Here is a 21,616-nt window from a genome sequence, read left to right on the forward strand (position 1 = left end):
GGAATCTATCTTGTGGAATCCTAGCCCTGGACACTCTTTAATAATGATTTCTAGTGCCCTGTAGTTGGGAGCTTTTAATGATTCCTAGGACAGGGTGAAAAGGAACATCCAGGGGTCTCTTGAGCAATAGCCATGGTGACACCTCATAGATACAGCTCATTCCTAACATTGCAGCAAAGCTCCTTGGCTTTCTAGAAGGCATCTCCGAGCATGCGGCACTTCTGCTACACGAGTATTGTCCAGGTCCTTCATTCAGTGAACAGTTTTTTAGCGCTCCTTACTGCTGTGGTCACTGCTTTCAGCCCCCACAGACATGACCAGCAAACAGCAGCATAAAGGCCTCAGGGCATTGTCCTCCATTGTGCTGCATGAGTGTTCTTCAGATTCAGTCCAAAACCACCGGAGGCTGAGTGATGCTGAATGCCCTCAGTTTGCCAGGTGATTTGCTGGATTTTCACTGCATGCTCAGCATCATTTCCACCAGAAATGAAATACTAAGGAGAAATAAAGAACTACATCAGCAGGTGCTGTAGTCTGCATGAGCTCTTTTCACTGGTTCTCATGGATCCTTCCCACTTGATGTAGCTGCTTCTATGCAGTTCAACACCTCCAGCGTTACTGGGCTCAGTGTGAATAGCCAGCAAGGTGGGGGTGGAGGGTGACTGTGCATCTGCTGCCAGCTTCACTGCCAAAACAATAGCATATGCCATGATTTATGCATCACACTGCAACTTGGCCTGAGTTACACAGAAAAGATAGGTGAAACATATGAGACTTACATTCTAACACAAAGAAAACTAAATATTCATAACAATGTCTATATACACTGAGGTTACACCCTGTATAGCTATTGAGGTCTGGAAATTAATTTTGACTGAGCTTTTATAAACCTCATCTTATCTCAGCCCAGGTGTGTTGCTTTCATAGCTTAAAGAGTTGAAGGTAAACTGAACCACTGAGCCACTTAAATACTTAATATGAACCCCTAGAGCACAAGTCAGTATTTCCAATAAGAGTTTACAGTTTCCAAAGATGTAATTATATGAGCATGTGTAAGACCAGAACAGGCTTTTAAGTTCTTTCCCAGTTTATTTAAGGTAGGATTTGTCAGAATATGCAATAAACAAGATATATTGAAAGCTAAATTTTGTCCTGATAATCTAATGTGTCCAGATAATCTAATGTGCTTGTCAATGGGGCTCTAATGCTATTTCTGTGCCTGGGGCATCTGCAGCTTAGAATGGGTTGAGTGGGCTTAAGTTTATCAGAAAGCAGCAACAGAGTTAATACTATGCAATTACTAGCTGAGTTCAGCGACAAGTTTGTGAATACTGAAAGATATTTTTTTTCATGGGGACAGACTGACCCAGAGTACATGGCACATTCTTCCATCACATGTTTAGTATCTTAAGGTACTCTTAAATTAATTTTTTGTCGCTAATGCCTGATGTATACTTCATTCTTCACAGTTTTATTTTGAAAGAGTCACTGTCCCAAGTTCAGGTTGTTTGTCACTTATGTCAGCAGTAGTCTCTTTTCTACAATCAAAGAGCCTTGTCCTTATCACAATTGTTGCTACCATTAAATTTATGGGAAGTTAAATTTAAGTTTACTTTCCACAGAAGTGCTTAAATACTCAGTAGAAACACATTTTTCTACTTTCAGTTGTCATTTCTACAGAAACAACCCCAGCAAAACCAGCAGCAGTATTTGCAGAATCCAATGCTGTTCAGTGACCCACATCTTGCCTCACTCAAAGCCAAGGGTGCAAACTCCCTGTTGTAACTATGACTCCCAGCTTCCTGAGGAGATGGGAGAAAAGATGACACTGGCTAACCTGTGCCCCAGGCTGTCTTCTGCCTGTCTCAGTGGCACAATGATGGCTGCTCAGCTCCGAAACCCCCTTGTACCAGCCAAACTTCATCTGCATCTAGGGCAGGTCATCATGCTTGCCCCACAGTTTTAGGGTGTTCAGAGAGCACTGGGGACTGGCAGGCAGGCCACTGGGACAGGTCCGTGTGGGAGGGAGAAGATGCTTCAAGCTGTGGGAAGGGGCTCAATACCAGTGCTGTGTGTAGGACTGTAACCTTATCTTGATAAAGCTGGGTGTTATCATAAATAGGGTCCATCTGTGTAAGGCTTCAGGCAACACTTATTTGAGCTGCAAGGGAATAAATTTGTAATTTTCCTCTTGTGAATAATGCATAATGACCTTCAGTGCTTCACTGCAAGTGTTCTGCCAGTGACACTTGTGGGAGGAAGAGTTACATATTTGCTTACCTAATCAGCAGCGTATCTGGTGACTGACATGGATTTGAATTGGGAAGCTGCTTTTTGAATTAAAAGGAAGAGGTTTAACTTTTAAAGTGCCAGTTTTTTTATTCCTAACAGCAGCCCAATTAGAGCTAACATACCAAACAGACTTTGCATTTGTACTGGTTTCTGTGTCTTTTGACTAGTATTGTTGTGAGAAGGGTCTCTCCCACACCTGGGGAGAAACAGGGAAGCTGTTAACACTGCTTAGCATATGCAAGTCTGGCAATGCTGTACCATAAGCGCCAGTGTAGGCAAGTATTATTTAGGCAGCTGGTCACCTTGTTTGCATGCACAGCTCAGTGATTGCAAGCAAATGTATTGCTTCTAGCACTGGGAGATTTTCCTCTGTCTTTAGCTATACAGAGTCCAGGATAATGAGTAGGGAAATTTTTCAAAAACTTTCATAAAGTGTCACCATTTACTGCAGGGTGACAATAAACTGTGGCAGATGCTCCCTGTTAACCCCCCACCCTCCCCACTAAGGAGAGGTAATAGGAGGAAAAGGGAGAGAGACTTGCAAGCTGGAAAAAGTTAAAAATGCTTTACTAATGCTATTAATAGAGAAAATAACACAAAATATACAAAACCCAATACTGAATTTCCTGGGGCAGCACAGGGTTGCCTGTGGGAGCTGGCGTCAGCCCAGCGGCTGCAGGGCAGGCACCCAGCAGTGCTGGGCTGGACTCCGCAGCAAACTGGAAGTGGATTCAGGGATGCAAGGTCTGGAACCAGGCCTCGGATCGCAGGGACGACAGGCAGGGTCCTCTTCAGATACTAGCCATGGTCAAAGAGGGCGAGACCCTCGTGATTTCCCACTTTTATAGGGTGTATGATGTGGACGGGATGGAATACTCAGTTGGTCAATTTTAGTCACCTGTTCTGTTCACCCCTCCTTGCAAATACACCCCTCTCACTTACGGGACATGCAAAATTTATCAGTAGCCTTGGCTGCCACAGCAATAAGTCTAAGCCTGGGTCTCTTCTACACACCATTGCTAACATCAACTCTGGAGCTAACAGTGTCTGAAAAACATGCAGCCAGATTCAGAAAAGTACAGTTATTTAGAAGAACTTAGCTGAAAGAAAAATTCACTAAAAGACAATTGGTCTAATTTAAAACAAAATCAGGACATTCCACCCCTTATTCCATACCATTCACGCCATACGCAAATCACTACTGCTTTCTGCCTGTCTTCAAGTATATATAAACACACATAAATATGTATATCACTAGTTCATTACTGCAGGTCTCTGTCTACCACAGCAGTGTCTCTCTAGGCAGGAGAGATGATGTGTAATCTGGTGCAGTTTGTACCCAGGAATTGCAGGTGAGAAATGTCAGTCTCAGGGAAGTTACTGGATGCCACTTGATGAAACTGGCTCAGGGTTTATCACCACCACTGCATCAACATGAAAGACAGTTATGGAACACTGTTAGTATCATGCAGCAATTAACATTGTACAGTTTGAAATTGAGTATTTTCAGCCAGAATAAAATCTCCTTGAGGTACACATCGGACTTCACCATCCTGCAGCATCACTCACCAAGTTCATCCAGGCCCTTGAGCGAAAACAATCCCACGAATGGGTTTGCCTTTTCCCAAAGCAGGAATAACCCAGACAGCTTTTCTTAACATGCTCCTTCCATGTACCACAGGGACTTTATCCCCTTCTACGGTATGTAAAAAGCCTGACTGAGCAGGGCCAGCTTGGTTGATTGATCCCCTGGTGTTAACTAACCAGGCGGCTTGTGCCAGATGCTTATCCCAGTTTTTAAAGGTTCAACCTTCCATTGCCTTAAGGGTAGTTTTTAACAAGCCATTTTATAGCTCAGTCTTCACAGAGTCTGGGGCATGATAGGGAATATGATATATTTATTCAATGCCATGTTCTTTGGCCCAGTTGTTTATGAGACTATTTTTAAAATGAGTCCCATTGTCTGACTCAGTTCTTTCTGGAGTGCCATATCGCCACAGGACTTGCTTTTCGAGGCCCAGAATACTGTTCCTGGCATTGACATGAGACACATGATATGTTTCCAGCCATCCCATGGTTGCTTCCACCATTCTAAGCACATAGTGCTTGCCTTGGCGGTTCAAGGTAGTATAATGTAGTCAGTCTGTCTGGCCTCCCCATATTTATATTTCAACCACCGCCCCCCATACCACACAGGCTTTAACCTTTTGGCCTGCTTTATTGCAGCACATGTTTCACAATCATGGATAACCTATGCAATAATGTCCATGGTTAAGCCCACCCCTTGATCACAAGCCCATCTATATGTTGCATCCTGTCCTTGATGCCCTGAAGCATCATGGGACCACCGAGCTAGGAAATGTTCACCTTCATGTTGCCAGTCCAAATCCAACCCAGCTACTTTAATCTTGGTAGCCTGATCTGCTTGCTGATTGTTTTGATGTTCCTCAGTGCCTCGACTTTTAGACACGTGGGCATCCACATTCTGTACTTCTACAGTCAGGTTCTTTAGTTGAGCAGCAATGTCCTGCCACAATGGGGCAGCACAAATAGGCTTGCCTCTGTGCTGCCAGTTATTTTGCTTCCATTACTTTAACTACCCGCATTTGCCACCATCCATGAGTCAGTATAAAGTACTGGCCACTTTTCTCTCTCAGCAATGTCCCATGTCAGCTGTATGGCTTTTACTTCTGCAAACTGGCTTGATTCACCTCGTCCCTCACCAGTCTCTGTGACTTGTTGTGTAGGACTCCATACAGCAGATTTCCACTTTTGATGTTTTCCTACAAGATGACAGGATCCAACAGTGAACAGGGCATATCGTTTTTCATTCTCTGGTAATTCATTATACGGTGGGGCTTTGTCAGCACGCATCACCTCCTCTTCTTCAGGTGACACTCCAAAATCTTTGCCTTCCGGCCAGTCTGTGATCATTTCTAAGATTACTGGGCAATTAGGTTTCCTGATTCGAGCCCACTGTGTGATTAATGCAATCCGCTTACTCCATGTAGCATCGGTTGCATGATGAGTGGAAGAAACCTTATCCTTGAACATCCAGCCCAGTGATTAGGGCGCCAGGAGGAGCTGTGCTTCAGTACCGACCACTTCAGAAGCAGCTCCAACTCCTTCATATGCTGCCGGTATCTCTTTTTCAGTTGGATTATATTTGGCCTCTGAGCCTTTATATCCTCTGCTCCAAAACCATAGAGGTCAATCTCAGGTCTCACCTGGTGCCTTTTCCCAGAGGCTCCAGGTAGGACCATTATCCCCAGCTGCAGTATAGAGCACATACTTAATATCTTGTCCTGTTCGGACTGGTCCAAGGGCTACTGAGTGTACAATCTCTTGTTTAATTTGTTCAAAGGCTGGTCGTTGCTCAGGGCCCCATTGAAAATCATATTTCTTTCAAGTCACTTGATAAAGAGGGTGCACATTCTGGCTGTAATCTGGAACATGCATTTTCCAGAAACCCACAACACCTAAGAAGGCTTGTGTTTCATTTTTGCTAGTTGGTGGGGACATAGCTGTTATTTTGTTCATCACCTCTATCGGGATCTGGCGACACCCATCTTGTCATTTAATTCCTAAAAACTGAATCTCTCATGCAGGTCCCTTGACCTCTTGGTGTGCAGCTGGCCCAGGTGGTGGATGTGTCAGAAGCAGTTTCTCTCTCAGGGTGATACTGAGGGAACAGACAAAAGAGAGTGTCGTGAAAGCTTTTGGTTCCTTAGATGGTCTAGACACTGCTGCACGTCTTGGGTTTGGTATTCTTCACCTGGCCCCAGGAATCCGCTTTGCTGCCCGCAAAGCATCTGGCAGGACAACTCCCTTCTTTTGAAAGGCAGAGGGGGATACAGGAAGAGATTTGGGCAAAGGCAGAGAAAGGTTCTATCCACACCAAGTTTAGGCTTTGGACTGTGATTAGAGCCTTCAAATCCACAGTGCCTGGAGTAGAACAAGGAGGCAACCTGCAATACTCTTTCTTAGGTTACTCAGAGCTTAGAGGATTTTTTTTCCTGCTATTGCTGCCTAGTTAAATCTAAATAAATGGAAAGGGGGGTCAGTTGGGGGGGAAGCGAAGCATGCTGTGGCAGAGCGGGGGGCACAGCAGCTGGCAGCTTGCTGGAGCCCAATTAGCATTAGCAGCCTGGCGTATCTGCTGAGCAGGGAGAGGGAGGGTGGAGGTGGGGCCAGAAACAGGGTCCTTGTGCTGCCAAGAAACAGATGCTATCAATAAATAAACAGAACTGTGGTAGTGCACATTGCGGCCTCACTGAGAAAGGAATAATGACGCAGGAGTAATTGTGAACCTTTGGAGGCACAACCCGTGTTCTGACAGTGAAAAACTGAAACCTGCAGGCAGTGGGATCACTTCCATCCCCTGTGGCTGGACTTGGAAGTGATGCCCTCCTTAAAACCAGTTCTAAGGAAATTGTTCTTAAGAGTGTGTTGGGCTCCTACTCTTCCTTAAGGCTCCCTGATTTCTACTCCTAGTAATTAGAAAGTATTTAGACCAAGAAAGGTGGAAAAAACTTCAGCAGACTTCAGAAAGAAAAGTTGCCCCAGAAAGTCCACTGCTGGTTTAGTTAGGACAAGCCACAAAATGACTTGTTTACTTAGGTCATCCTACTTACCTGGCGACAGCACTCTCTAACCACAGTGTGGGAGAAACTACAGGGCTTGCTGACAAGATGGGGTGAAGGGCAATATTGCCAAGTTCTTGAACATGAAAGAGCAATCAGGCTATGCATTTGCTGAGAGCAGGAGAGGTATTTGGTAGATACAGGTTAGATGCTTTCCTACACTTAAAACAATTTCACAGATGTCCAGAATGTTCTCACTGGATTTACAGTGAGTTTGTGATGTGAGTTTTATGGCTGTGTATGATAAAACTGGAAACGCTTCTCAGACCCCGTGGCAAAGCACAGTGAGACAACACTGTTGTCACCGTAACAAGCTGCAATACAGCAAGGGTGTTAGTAGGGACTCCCTATTTTCCCAGTCAGTTTGCTGGTTGCAGCTGATGAGCTTCTGTGGTGACAGGGAATGTAAGCAGAGACTGGCGGTGATGCGTCCCACAGTCAACACACTACGATCCCTTCTTCCCTTGCCATTTCCTTGTGCTCTGTATGAATAGCTACATTGTTTTACAGGTCTGAAGAATGGGGCATGTGGAACCATGTAGACAGCTGCGGCAAGGAGGGAATTAGGTCAAAACCTCCATGAAATGGCGCCCTGAATACAAAAGGAAATCGTGCTGCACTATGAGGCTCCTTGGTGTTTGCTGAAGTGATTGTGCACGTTTCTTTACTGACCTTAAACTTGCAGCATAGCAGCACCAGTGGAGTCAGGAATATCTAAGTTCCTTACAGGGAAGGCACATGTGAGTGCAATTGCTAACTCACTAGGTTGAAACTCTGAAAGTAGTTTTAAAAGCAGTCTAAATTTAGGTTTCAAACTCCATCTATAGTAGCCTGAATTTTCCAAATGGACTAGGCATAAAAGCAATCAATATATGCTAATCCTCTTAGTGTCTGAGGTTCAGAGCAGCCAAGCGTTTCTTTCCTGTGAGAAACCCGTACTGAAACAACTTGTATTTGAAATTCTTCACTCTGCTTTTGTTTCTTCCACCCTCTTCACCTTCCATCACAGGCAAACTACTTCTTCTGCCTTAGTTTCTTTGTGTTTTCTCCATCCCACCCCCCACCCAGCTGATGGTAGGAGGGAAACATAGCATACATAGGATGATGATTTCGAAACCACATGCTTTACTTCAAGAAACAGGCAAAATAGGAACAGTTTAATTTGCATACAGCAGTCACATACATTCGCACTTGCGGCAGGATTGAAGTAAAATGTTAATAATAGTGAGGACTTCAGCTCCCTGATGGACAAATACAGACCACTGTGGCAGTCTTTGAGTTCCAGTACTAGGCAGATGCTGTAGCTAGTTTCCTAGCTTCCATCTCCTGCTTAGCCTTTTCTCTCATCTCTCTCTCTCTCTCAATGAGAAGTGCTTGTTCTTGCTCCCACTCCTTTAGCTTCTGTTCATGTTTTGCGATGTCTTCCACTTCACATGCTGGCAGCTTTTCCTTGACAAGCTGGGTGGTCAGGGTTAACAGGCTTTCAGATTCAACCTTGCCAAGAGAATGCAGCTTAGAGTACAGCTCCTGTCATAAAAAGGGATTTGGTGGGGGGTGAGAAGGAGAGCCAGTCAGTCACAAAAAAATCAGCCACAAAATACCTCCCTATAACAATCAATACATAGATGTTTGAATTTAACTATTAACTGGGCTCTACAGGCCAGGTAACTATTTTATCCTAGCTAAATGTTTTGACTGTGGTAGCTGGTATCATTTCTCAAAATGCTAACCTCTAGAAATTTTTTTTGAGCAATAAAACTAAAATAATGAAGTTTCATTTTCACTGGCCATTTAAATTATCTTTATTTTTCCAAGTTCAGTTAATCTGGTATTAACAAAGATCAGCTGATGAGTCAATGTAATCTAACCACCTTGGTTCTGTTTCTTACCTCAAAAATGACTGAACGATTTGCCACACACTGCTACATTAGCAGCCCTCTCAACAGATGCACATCACTTTAAATGCTCTCTTGCTAATGGCATACTAAGTAACTCCCATGATTTTTCTTCCAGACAGTTACCATGATCTGAGGGCTGACGACGCCTACACAGACTGTACAGCAGTGCTAAAGCAAGCTGTATTTTTTCAGTAATATTCCACACTGAAAGTTAAAGCTTCAGTAAGAAACTGTGCAGTATTTATGTCTTGATCTTTACTTACCTAGATTTCATGTAGCATAAAAATATTAATTCACTTAAGATGATGAATCATCCAGTGATACTATTTCTGGCTTTCTGGAATCTAGCTTGATGACTCACTAACAATCTGATTAACTACCTTAAAAGTGCAGATACACAACCAGGAAGGATGTTCCTGGGGGAGAAAGATGACATGGCACTTGCAGATTCTTTACCCTTTGCTCACTCATTAAATGGCAACACATTTTCCTGACTGCTTTTTTATATAAAATATTTTACAGAGCCCAGCACTTGCAAGACATATTTAAATAAAGTACGTGTCCTAAAAAAAAGTACATGTGTGCTCCTTTCCAGGGCCCTTTGAATAAAGTCCATTGTTTTGCATTGCACAATGACGGAAAGAAGATGCGAGGATCATTCACCTTCAAACAAAATGGCAATGCTGGGGCCAGGCAGATATCCAGCCTTCCACTCCCAGTTATCACTGGAAGCTTACAGGCCGTGCTGCTGGCCCACAGTGTTCCTCTTACCCAGCCCACGCTGGCAATAACCTGCAAAGACACTGCCCCTCAGGTCCTGTCCCGAGGCTCTGTCCTGCTCTCATGCAGGACACTACCACATTCCCTCTGAGGCCTCTCCATTCTCCCTTAGCCAACAAAACTGCAGGCTTTGCTGTGTTGTGCCAGACCCTGGAAGGTTTGAACTGGACAGACAGCAGATTAAAGACTCTTTAAAATGCTAGGCATGCTGGCCAGAGGGGCTTGGGTATTTGGGTCTGTCTGCTCTTTGATTCTATGATAAAGAATGAAAACAAAAACAGTAGCTTTGAAGCTAATGGACTGAAACTGAACTCAGTAATATTTAGGTGTATTCATCTCTATTTTGTTTCAAATGTCAGTAAGCATACAGCCCATCAGTGAGAAACAGAAAAGCTTGGGTCTGGGGAAACAACCCAGCAACTATACTCATGTTTACAGATTCAGTTTAAACATAACTGGTTTAGATCATTCAGATTCTCCCTACTAATCACTACCAAACCCTGCTGAAAGCAGGGTTTGTGCACTGAACCTAAGCAGTATGAAACTGAACTACAGAAAGGCAACAAACTAGCTACTAGTAGGATCGCTCTCCTAACCCATTACTGGTACCACCAAACTGAAATCTTCCCTGCTCTGCTGTGATACATTAGTGAAACTAATTCTGAAAAGCAGCAGGCTTTATGTCCTGCAGGTACCAAAAGGGCCCATTTTCAAGTAGCTAAATCATTGATTTTTACAAGCAGTCTCTAGGGCTCTGCATGCAGACACTTGGAGAAAGAACACTGCTTTTAGAGAGGGTATGCCCAGAATTTATGTGATGAAATGCTTGCCCATTGATCATTGACACAGATGGAAGGAATTGCCTGAGGAACACTAATGAGTAGTGAGCCTCAATATGTAGGATCTGAAAAGAGGTAATTACAACATGAATGACAGTGTCAGACGGAGAGTCTAAATTACAGCTCTAAAGGGTTTATCTAGAAAGAGCCAAACGCCCTGAAGTCGTGTTTGTTTTAGTGGAAGTGAAGGACACACTGTCTCTCACACATCATATCTGTTAGGCTGCCATGGCTTTTTCAGGTACTTCCACAAACGGCTGTTCTGTAGGTTGGTATGAGACATGGAATCCAAGTACATGCAAAGAAGCCATGCAGAACAATCTAAACAATCTACAGTTCTGGACAGAACTGCATGTCTGGGGCAAATACACTTTTTCTTCCATACCCAGGTGTATGAATTGTGAAAGGACAGAAGAAATTGGTTTTGAGCTCAAGAAGAAAGACTAGGACATGCAGGGGTGGATAAAGTACGACAGAAGTCGTTTCAGCAATGGAAGTGCAAATTTGGTGTTGGGGTTACATCACATGAGTGGCAGATGACCTGTGCTGAGACGGCAGCTGTGAATGCCAACATCACCGGGTCGCTTCAGAGCTGCCAGCTTTCCTCAGACTTGTATGGAACTACTCCACCCTGTGAACTAGGCCCACAGAGGTCCAGGGGTTCAACTGGGAAGAGGGGCTGCTGCTGGCCTAATGGATTTGAGAAGAGTTGGAGAGCTCTTTTAGGCTTAGCTGAAATGCCATTCTGACTTGAGGGCTCTTTTTTTAATCCAGACAACAAGAATTTGTGGCTTACCTATATATAAATTACTGTTGGGTGCCTAGATTTCACATGAGGGCTATGTCTTTCCTCATGCAGAGCTAAGCACTGGGACTGTAGTTTGTCAGCTCGGTATCAGGGTACTCACTACCACACCAGGCAATGCCTAAACTGGGGCTAATTATGGAACTTGTGCAAAGGTTGAGGTGAGGAGAAAAGTACTCCCTTGGCACCAGTCTGTCCTCAGTTTTGACATTTAGGCCTTGTTTTGAGCACTCTGCATTATTTTCTTCAATGCTAGACAACAGATAGACAATGTGTGACTCAAAAATGTCTCACTCCCTCCTTCAAAGGGCACTTGTGTTTACCTAACTCACTGTAATTCATCCAGGCATTAATTAGCACATGCTGTGCACCCACTGCTTCCCAAACACTTTAATTAAAAAGTTCTAAGTGCTGACAAAACAAGTTTAATATCTAAAGATTAGTGGCAAATAATTTATATAACCAAAAATAAGAGAAGGGAAAAGTGTGTGTTTGTGAGGTGAAACCACAGGCTACTCGCCTTTTAACTTTTGAAATTTCTTAAGAAGAACAACTGCCTGTATCCATGACAACTGCCCAAGGTCATGACAGCAAAAATGGAAACCGATGGGCTATGGAAAGAGTACTGCTCCTGGAACTATAAGCCCGTAAGTTTCAACTTGAGGTATTTGATCTTTACCACAGCACAAAACAGAGATGATAAAATAAAATGAGATTGTTACATAGCTACAAGATGATAAAATAAAATGCACCCATTATATACAGTAGCTATGCTCTAATGAACAAAATATTTGTGTTTCACATTATCAGTGTGACGACCTAAAGATAAAAGGGAGGTGATATAGCCTTTATTCCCCAGACTGAAATTACAGGATGCAACATTCCTACTTAATCATAAAATACACAAATGGACAATAAATTCAGGATGGTGTCATGCCCAGTACAATTTATTTTAACAAGCAAGAGCCCACACAAGGTCAGATAATGGATCTCTAACGACATACCACTTTCGTGAACACGATTTGGATTTATCATTTTGATGTATGAAAAGTGAAGATAAAATCACAGCAGACAGACAAAAGACAAGTGGCCTTTAGCATTTATGTCTTTGTAGGCTACCGCATCCTGTTTGAAGAAGTTAAAATGTAAGGCGACATCAGTTTCAAAAATGCCAGGTAGGACTCCCTGTGCACTGAGGCGATGTCAGCCTACTAGCCATTATGAGACAGCTTATATATTTTCTAGTATATATTATGAAGATACACTACTGCTTAGAATATTTAGATAAATGCATATCTCTTACCTTGAATCGGCTGTAGTACTCGGGTGCTTTAGACTGCTCTGTTATTTCTGATTCTGCACACTGCGACTTCTGCTCTGATGCCTTGACTTCTTCAGTCAATTCTGGATCAGGTTTTGCTTCAAGGACAGACTGCAAAACGGTCTCCAGAGCATCAATCTGGACAATTACATTTGTCACTGTTAGCGTAACTACTTTGGAAATACAATCTAAGTAACACTATTGCCACATTTACAAACAACTTCATGAGTTACCATGTATTTTGAGATGACTTCTGTTTCTGATAAAAAGAAAAACAAATTCTAAAAAGAAATGGCACTTACTCTTGGAAAAATTTTGTTCTACCTTGCGACCTTTGACATTGGACATTAAATCCCAGCACCAAAACAACTCTTCCAGCTCCTGTCAGCAGTAAAACTCGCCATGACTCAGATGCTGACTGATATGTGCAGACATGTAAGGCATTAGATTAATGTCTCCTCTTGGCCTGATATCTGGCCATAATTGCTAACACTAAATGGTAGCCACAGTGATACCAGCACTAGCATGATATACAATCACATATACATCTAAGTAAGATACTACTATGGAATGTTTGAATTATATAATCTCTAACAGACAAACAATAACTCTTTGGTGAAAATAAGCAGGGAAATCAACCTATTCACAGAATCACAAAATGTTAGGGGTTGGAAGGGACCTCAAAAGCTCATCCAGTCCAACCCCCCTGCTGGAGCAGGAACACCTAGATGAGGTTACACAGGAATGTGTCCAGGCGGGTTTTGAACGTCTCCAGAGAAGGAGACTCCACAACCTCCCTGGGCAGCCTGTTCCAGTGTCTGTCACCCTCACTGAGAAGAAGTTTCTTCTCAAATTTAAGTGGAACATCCTGTGTTCCAGTTTGTACCCATTACGCCTTGTCCTATCATTGACTGTCACCAAGGAGAGCCTGGCTCCATCCTCGTGACACTCACCCTTTATATATCTGTAAACATTAATGAGGTCACCCCTCAGTGTCCTCTTCTCCAAGCTAAAGAGACCCAGCTCCCTCAGCCTTTGCTCATAAGGGAGATGCTCCACTCCATCATCTTTGTTGCCCTGTGTTGGACTCTCTCCAGCAGTTCTTCAACTGAGGGGCCCAGAACTGGACACAATATTCCAGATGCGGTCTCACCAGGGAGCATTCATTCCTATCATTAGTTTGATAATTTAACAGTAAAAATGGAAATGCAGGCATTTAATATACTGGTATAGGTATATTTTTAATGTCTGGGACACCCCCATTGTCTTCATGCTTTTGTCTTTCAAAGTGGGAGAGAACCACCTTCTTCTAGTCTAATTGCAGTTGTATCAAAAGAATGCATTAGCTTCACTAAGACACTTGGCAAATTATTTCTGTGTGCATTGCTGACAGAAAAGATGGAATTGCTATACGGATGCTGCTACTACTTTGGGAATAACAGGATCTCTGTAACTAGAATTACTGGATGGAGGTTGCCTGCATTTTGAAGCTCAGCTTTTACAAATCCAAAGAGCTGTTATCCTATCCTTCCAAGAATCCTAATTCTGAATGTTAATCAGTAGGATGAAATAACTCTGTGAAAACTTTGAATCTGTGACACTTTCTCCAAGCAACAGGGATCTTGATACTTATGGTTTCATTTTCTTAGCATAAGTATATAATGCTAAATAATAAAAACTAGGCTTATTTGAAATAGCATTCTTGACACTGAAATGTAATCTTTAAACTAGCTATATTGAAACAGGATGAAGTAAGCAATGAATTCATAACTATATGCTTGGAAATGCATACACTCATTTTGAGTTCTCAATCAAAAAAAACCCAAATTTGTCTTGCTTATTCAGAGTTAAACAAAATAGCACAATGCTAAAACAGCATTTCTATTATTTTATTATGATAGTAATGGCAGAGAGAAAAGAACACCCTGCTAGTCAGAAGTGGATAGAAGCTTGAAGTCTGAAAGAAAAGCGACAGATAATTGGCCAAATCACTTGAAAATGTTTACACCACAACTGCACAGTTTAAAAAATTAATTTGAAAACTTCCCTTTTAGATAATGAAATTTACTCAGCCAGAAGATACTATTACATTTTGCAAAACAACCTAATTTGCAAAACCAGGGCAGTGTCTTTCTCAGTAACTCTGCAATTGTGCAGGCATACAAGAATAATGATTTATAACATGGCCCATACCTCTCAGTGCTATGATATGGATTTCCAACAACTGCACAGTGATCAATCTAGTCTTGCCTGAGAGGGACCCACGGTACTACAGGAAAAAAGGGTTTATGGTACCTGAGGTTCCTTCCACCCTATCTGCTGGCGAATTTAGTGGAAGCTGACTGATCTCAATACTGACATGGTCAATACTTTTAGTCCTTCACCCTTAGAAATATTGCATTTTATCTGGAGACAGTAATTAAAAACACCCTTTATGGATTTTAATAGTAAAATCTTAATGAGCATTTAGATAGGGAAGGTCAGATGATGCCAATCAATACACTGTAATTACTTTATACCAGATAAGGATATGGACCAACATGTGTTTTTGTCTTCCTTTCTGCATTGGGGTCACAGAAAAATTATTTTGATAATAGCAAAATATCCAGGTCTGCTCTTGGTCTGCTCAGGTTGGTGAAACATAGGTAACTTGCGCTATTGTTAATATACTGCTACCTAAAATCCAAATGAGGCCCAGTATCATTTCAGGGAAGTTTCTGTGCAGCTCTCACTGTCATTGCTTTTTGGACTCTACTACTGGATTTGTACAGAGGCACTTGCAGTAACAGCACGTGACCAGCAACAACCTTATTTTGTAAGTTCTCTTGTAAGTTCTTAAAGGACAGATGTGATTAATCCCTACAGCTTTATTTGTTCACTGAACAAAGTAAAAAGTGTTTCTGCAAAGAAATATCACTAGGTATTACCACTGTTTACTATTACAGTATCAGTACACAGAAGGATTGGACCTTCCATAGACATAGATGCAGCTTTGTTCTAACAATAAGGTGTTCAACCACAATCCAGAACAAGCTGAGCAGTTCCTTAATTTTTCTAGGGTTTCTAAGCAGGGAAATTTCGCAAGCGTATTAGGCTGTTCCTCAGATTTGGAGTAAGGATGAAATTCCCAATACCATACACCCATAGAGGTAACATTTTGGTGGAAGTTCAGATGTGCTCATTCCTTGCACTGTCCAGTATTACACAGAGCTGCTTCTGAGTTTGGAGCAATAGGAAAACCTGCTGAGTAGTGCCCAGGCCTTTGTTTGTCCAGGGAAACGCAGGCATTGCAAGCCTAATAGTGAAGCTAACAAAAGGGAGATTCCCATCACCAGAGGTACTGTCAGGAAAGAGTACCAAGAAGGGAAGATGAGACCTCAGTGCTCCAGACCATGTGGTGGTGCTTTCCTAAATTACTCCTCCTAAGCTGGCTGATTCCAGGATCAGCCTGAAGCACTCCTAAGGCCTAAGTCCCTTAGTGTTGACCTGGTAAATGGACTGAATCTATCCATCTGTCCCAACTGAAGGACTACAACCCTTCTAGAAATCATTCTGTACCTTTTTTGGACTTGTATCACTCAGAGCAGTATCATCCCAGAAGGCACAAAATACATGGAATTAGCCAGGAGAGGAACAAGATGTAACATTTCATTCTCACTGCTATGAATTATGTTTCTAAGGGAATTCAAAAGCTTGGGAAACAATGGTATCTTCCCATCCCTATAGCTATATGCTTGCTGTGATACAGACCCAGGTGTCTCTACAGGGAGGGAAAGGCTCAGGAAACATACTTAGATGGTTTGTGGCAATAGCAGACACTTATTCCCAAGGACAAGCCAGTAGACATCCTCACTGGCTCATCAACTGAAGCAGTGGTTCTGTTGTAAATATTTCTTTCTCTGCTGTCTTCCAGACCTCTGAAGCATTGCTGGGCCTGTAAAGGTCTGGTATCTTCTCATTAACAAGGCTCAGAATTCACAGGTTTTACTAAAGATTGGTTTGTACAAAATTCACTGTGTTCAGCACGTTATAGCTTTCATACTTACAGCTTCTTTGCAGATTTTGCTGTCCCCTGACAACGAAGCCACATTCTCCATCACTTGCAAGGCTCTATTCAAGTAACCAGGTGTCCACATCAGTGGCATTAGATTGTACACAGCTCTTAGCCCTTCATTCACCTCCACTTTCCCTGTGATAAAAATAATTTAGATTTAATACTTCAACACTGAGTCCTAATGGAATCCATATGGGTTAGCTCTGTTTTTCAGAAGCGAGAGCAAGTGTCTGGGCTTCTGTGGTAAAAACAACACGCTCTTATACAAAGCTGCTCTGACAGAACTGCGATTACCCTATTTTGTTAAGGTTCCTTCTTTTTGCCCAACTTCATGGCTATTACATGTTTGTTCCTGGTTCATTCCCACTCTTCCTCTTCCCCCACCTCACTATAAATTTTGTCCAGATGGGAAAGAGGAGATGCGGTCAGGTTTTCTGGTTGTCTGGCAGTTCTAACAGCAGCTCTGAGCAGGATGTCAGAAGACCTCAGACAAATGGTTCCTTAGCCTTCAGGGACCAACTATGCAGCATGTGTGCACTAAATTTGAGGCTCTGGACTCACCTCTGTGGCTTTCAGGCTCTACTCACATACGTCTCATGGTCAGACTGTATGGTATTTACAGCATCTACTCTGGTTAACTATACAGCTTATTAGTCCTATTTGTCCTGGAGTTTCCCAAGAGGAAATAGAGAAGATCTGCCAAAATGAAATTTGAGTTCCCAATTTAGAACACTCTGTGCAAGAAGGTCTTCGCTGACTTTAGCAGGACCTGTGATGTGCAGCATCACTGCCAATGTGGCTTTTCTTCTGACAGTAATTACTAGAGAAAACGAAACTCCTACATAATAGAGGAAATGTACACCACATTGCAGTTGGTGAGTACTAATTTACAGTGATCATTGCTCTAACATCTCTGTTTTGTCACTGACAATGTAAAAAAGTAACACCACTTCAGGGTAGTTGATGAGGGTCATATCCAAGTGCCCAATCTAATTTGCACTCTGGCTATAACAACACAAAACTACTAAATGCACCTTGCCCTTCTTCATATGGAAAAGTTTAGGAAAAGCAAGGTAATAAGTACTCAGACAAAGCTCATGGACTGTAGCTGAATTAAAATAGCTCAGGTGCTTGAGGCCACTCTGTGCCCACCGTCATCTTTCACTCTCTCAGAGGTCGGTTCCATTAGTGTTGGCAAGACTGTGGAATACGTGACATAACAGTAAATAGCTTTTGATCTACTGAATGTCGATGTCATGGAACAAGCATTACTGCTCACAGACAACAGTGAAGTGCATTTCTGAAATATAGCCACTACTCAACCAAATTATATGGCACAAAACCCATCCCCAAACTGAATGCCAACTGGACAGCAAAGTCCCTGTTTGTATCAGTATCTCCACTGGACAGCAAACTACAGCTCTATGGAAAACTCTGCTTTCAAATTTTCACATTTATCCCTCTTTTTGACTGAAAACTAGTTTTTTTGTCTAACGGTCATGACAAATCAGAATCAGTATCCTAACTCTGCCAGCACATGTTGTATTTTGAGGCCGCATTTTAAGAACAAGTCCACTGTTTCTTACCCTCAATAAATTATAGAATAAAATATAATGCCGCAATGGAACAATTGCATAATCATAAATTCTAAATTAATTTATTGCTTTCAGGTAAATAATCATTTTGCAGAGAAGGACAAAAAGTATTTGCACTTTAGTCCTATAAAGGTAAGAGGAAATTCAAGAATTAGTTATTCTTCTTCCTCATTCCTCTTCCATTCAATTCCAGAGGTACTCTGATCTAACTGTAGTTTAATAATACAGCATATTATTAGAAGCAAAGACACCTTAACAGATGTAGGATAAAAACAATGCTATCTGCAGCAAATGTTCTAAACATAGTTTTTTGCAGACTGTGATCTGCAAACTTAAGAAGCTCACAAACTCTAAGAAACAGAGTCTATTGCCCATAAACTTGAATTTGTTTTATGGAACTCTGTACTTTTTATTTTTGAAAATTTGTTCGTCCACAAACAAACCAACCCTAGTGTTCCGCAAGAATGTCTTATTTGTTTCAGCTGCCAACCTAATCCTGCAAGGAGCCCTGAAGCAGGTTCTGAATCTATCTGATAAAGTGCATACAATTCAAATCAGTATTATCCTCCAGCATTACAAAACAGATTCAGTCTTAACTCTGAAATTATTCCACTATTTCTGCCTTTTTTTAACCTTAGTCTTCTCCCTAATTACATTTTATTGAAATAAAGATGCCAATTTAACTCAGCCACTGAAGATGAGACGGAAAAGATGACTGTTAGGGAGGTAAAACTTACCAAGGAATGCATAGCCATAGAGCTGGGAGCTAAAACCCAGAGTGCTTGTTTGCTTTAAACCCGTGAGCAATAGCGATGCTCCAAGATTTCTCTCCTCTTCCCACTGCAAATAATGTAAACTAAGTAAGTGTTACTTGACAAACACAAACATAAAATGTCAGCAGTCAAAGACAGCACACGCGGCTCTCATCAGATGTCTCAGCAATAAACTAAAGAATCACTAAACATGTCCAGTGTTCAGTTAAAGTATATATATCCTAATGAACAGTACACTTCTTATACTGAAGAACATCTCTCTTTCCAGAAGACAGTAAAATCTGGGTGGAAGAGCTTTTGCATGGAAGTCAATCAGTGCATTTCCTTCAGGACAGAGGGTTACACTGATTGACGCTAGACATACTCTGCCTCTGTCCTGTATGCTCTAACACTTGCTTCAGGCTAACACTGCTGAAGAAAAAAATTAGATGGCTTCTGTACCAGAGCAGCCCTTTCTTTCAAGCATATGGTAAGATCCGTGCTCCACTATCCCTCACTACAACAGGAAAATAAGGAGAGAACAATATGCTGCTAAAGGCAGCACAGACCAAAACCTCCACTGTGAAAAGAACATATGCAACTCACCAAGATCACTGTATGCCCCAGGATTAAATGTGCAGCTGTCTCTACAGCTAGAGATAAGTACCAGCTGTCTGAGCCAGACCACCAGTAGCATCCTATCAGTACATACATTAAAATCGTGAGTTGTGTGAATTTTATTTTGCTATGGGATAGTACAGCACATTTTTGAAGACCAGAGGAGCACAGTCACCAAGGATAAATATCTCTTCACTGCAAGTGAAAGGAGCTGAAGAACTCCCATTGCAAAGAAAACGAGGAAAAGGAAGATATAAAAGGGCACAGATTGGAGGAAGCCTGACTCTCTAAAACATGGATGTTGTTGCACGGTACTTCAGTATCTTATTACCTTATGACCTGAAACAAACATCCCTGGTGAAAGGAAGAAGCCTTCTGAAAAATTCCCTGGGTTTGACCTTCTGGTTTAAGACATTATTCAGAGATATCTTTTCAAGGTGCGGCATTTTTTCCTGTTTCCATTTGGGTCCTACATTAATTTGCATGCTATCATCTGATACAAAATAACATCACCTGACAGCCAGGCAAGGTATTTGCCTGACCCAGAAAAGGGATACAAAGGGATGGGGCTGTTTCCTTCTAAATTCAGCACTCCAGCTGAAAGTTATAGGAAAATCAGATGCAACCAGAAAAACAGAGCTCTTACCAGTCTAGGTTCTTTTGGGCATTAGCCCATTTGGCTTCAAGAGCTAAAGGAACTGCAAGGACTTCATGTTAACATGTTTGCAGTGGAAGGCAACAATCACACTGATTGTTTCTAGCTGTCAAGGAGGAAACTTTCCAGTGAGAGGCAAGAATGCCCCGGCTTTCAGTGTTGTTTATAATAGCAGAAAAAAGAAAGATCTGTATCACCACTGCTATACGCACTAAGGACTACCATGGTCACATTGGCCAAGATTCCGCTAGCAAAGTTAAAAAACATTTCACCAGGCTGTAGGACCCCCAGCAACAGCCAAAGGCCTCTCTGCAACAGTATACTGTCCGACCTGTCCCACATATTGGGAAAAGGGAATGGGCATCTTCAGAAGTAGCTGAGCAGATCTCATAACTCCATCTACCCCCACACTTCTTAAATCAAACACAGAACATTGGTACTGAGCATTATGAGGTGCTGAACGGTACGCTGTATGGTCTATACACATAAAAATATGGGTTATTGCTGGCTTTGGATGGGGTTATTTAAAAATGCATATTAAACAGGTCACAGCTATTTAAATATGCTTGTGTTAAATGTGTCTTATGTCCACATCACCCTTGCTTGCATGTTCAGCTTTCATGAAGCGCTACACATATTGACAAGTGCTTGTCTTTGCAGTGAGGATATACAAACAAGACAAACACAGTTGGAATATGAGATCTTGGTTCCCCTGCTTTTCATATACAAGTGATCACACATATTTGAATTCTGGGGAATGAAGAAGAATACAGGACAGGGCAAAAGCACATCTGTTTTCTATAGTGAACTCTGAAATTACAACCCAATTCATTAAAACCTTTATGCATCTGTAAAATGCATTTTGGAAGATGCTTCATGTAACACAAATAGAGACTTCAAAGACTTTAATTGTGGACAACAACGTGCTATTGAAGGCTTGTGCCAAACCACGTTACAAGCAGCTGTCTAAAGTGATGGACATGGCAGAGCCCTTTCCTGGCACCTAACTGAGCCTCTTCTGTAAAGGAAGAATAAAGCCACTTCCAAGAGCCTGAACTGTCAAATTGGCCTTAAGCAAGAGAGAGATGTGAATAAGAAATCCCCAATCTTTGAAGACAGCAGAGATGTAATAAATTCAGTTTTAAAACAAATACATGTGGAAACAATACTCTTAAAGCCAAATGGGATAGTAAAAATCCTGGTGAAAATGCAACATCACCTTTAACAAGCTCCAATGGTGAGCACTGTTCACCTCAACACTGTCCTGTACAACAGGTGAGAAAGTTTTTTGTGTTTACTGGTACAGCCCTCTTTGATCTGAACTGTCATTTCATAATCATCCAATGGGCATAATTACATCTGAA

The 21,616-nt window shown here is 42.0% G+C and overlaps 1 protein-coding gene across 3 annotated transcripts in view; it reads right to left on the minus strand.

The window, feature by feature from the left end:
• Window positions 1-8,037: 8,037 nt before the first annotated feature.
• The window catches only part of MRPS27 (mitochondrial ribosomal protein S27), a 46,952-nt gene continuing 33,373 nt past the window's right edge, over window positions 8,038-21,616 (minus strand). For all 3 annotated transcript variants that reach the window (XM_065047278.1, XM_065047276.1, XM_065047279.1), the window contains exons 8-11: window positions 18,965-19,067; window positions 16,625-16,767; window positions 12,561-12,716; window positions 8,038-8,462 (exon numbers count right to left, since the gene is read on the minus strand). In XM_065047278.1, coding sequence (XP_064903350.1) covers window positions 8,223-8,462; window positions 12,561-12,716; window positions 16,625-16,767; window positions 18,965-19,067 — 642 coding nt within the window. In that variant the 3' untranslated portion in view covers window positions 8,038-8,222. The remainder of the gene's footprint in view (window positions 8,463-12,560; window positions 12,717-16,624; window positions 16,768-18,964; window positions 19,068-21,616) is intronic.

Source organism: Columba livia, chromosome Z (genome assembly GCF_036013475.1).
Source record: "Columba livia isolate bColLiv1 breed racing homer chromosome Z, bColLiv1.pat.W.v2, whole genome shotgun sequence".
NCBI classification, from domain to species: Eukaryota; Metazoa; Chordata; class Aves; order Columbiformes; family Columbidae; genus Columba; species Columba livia.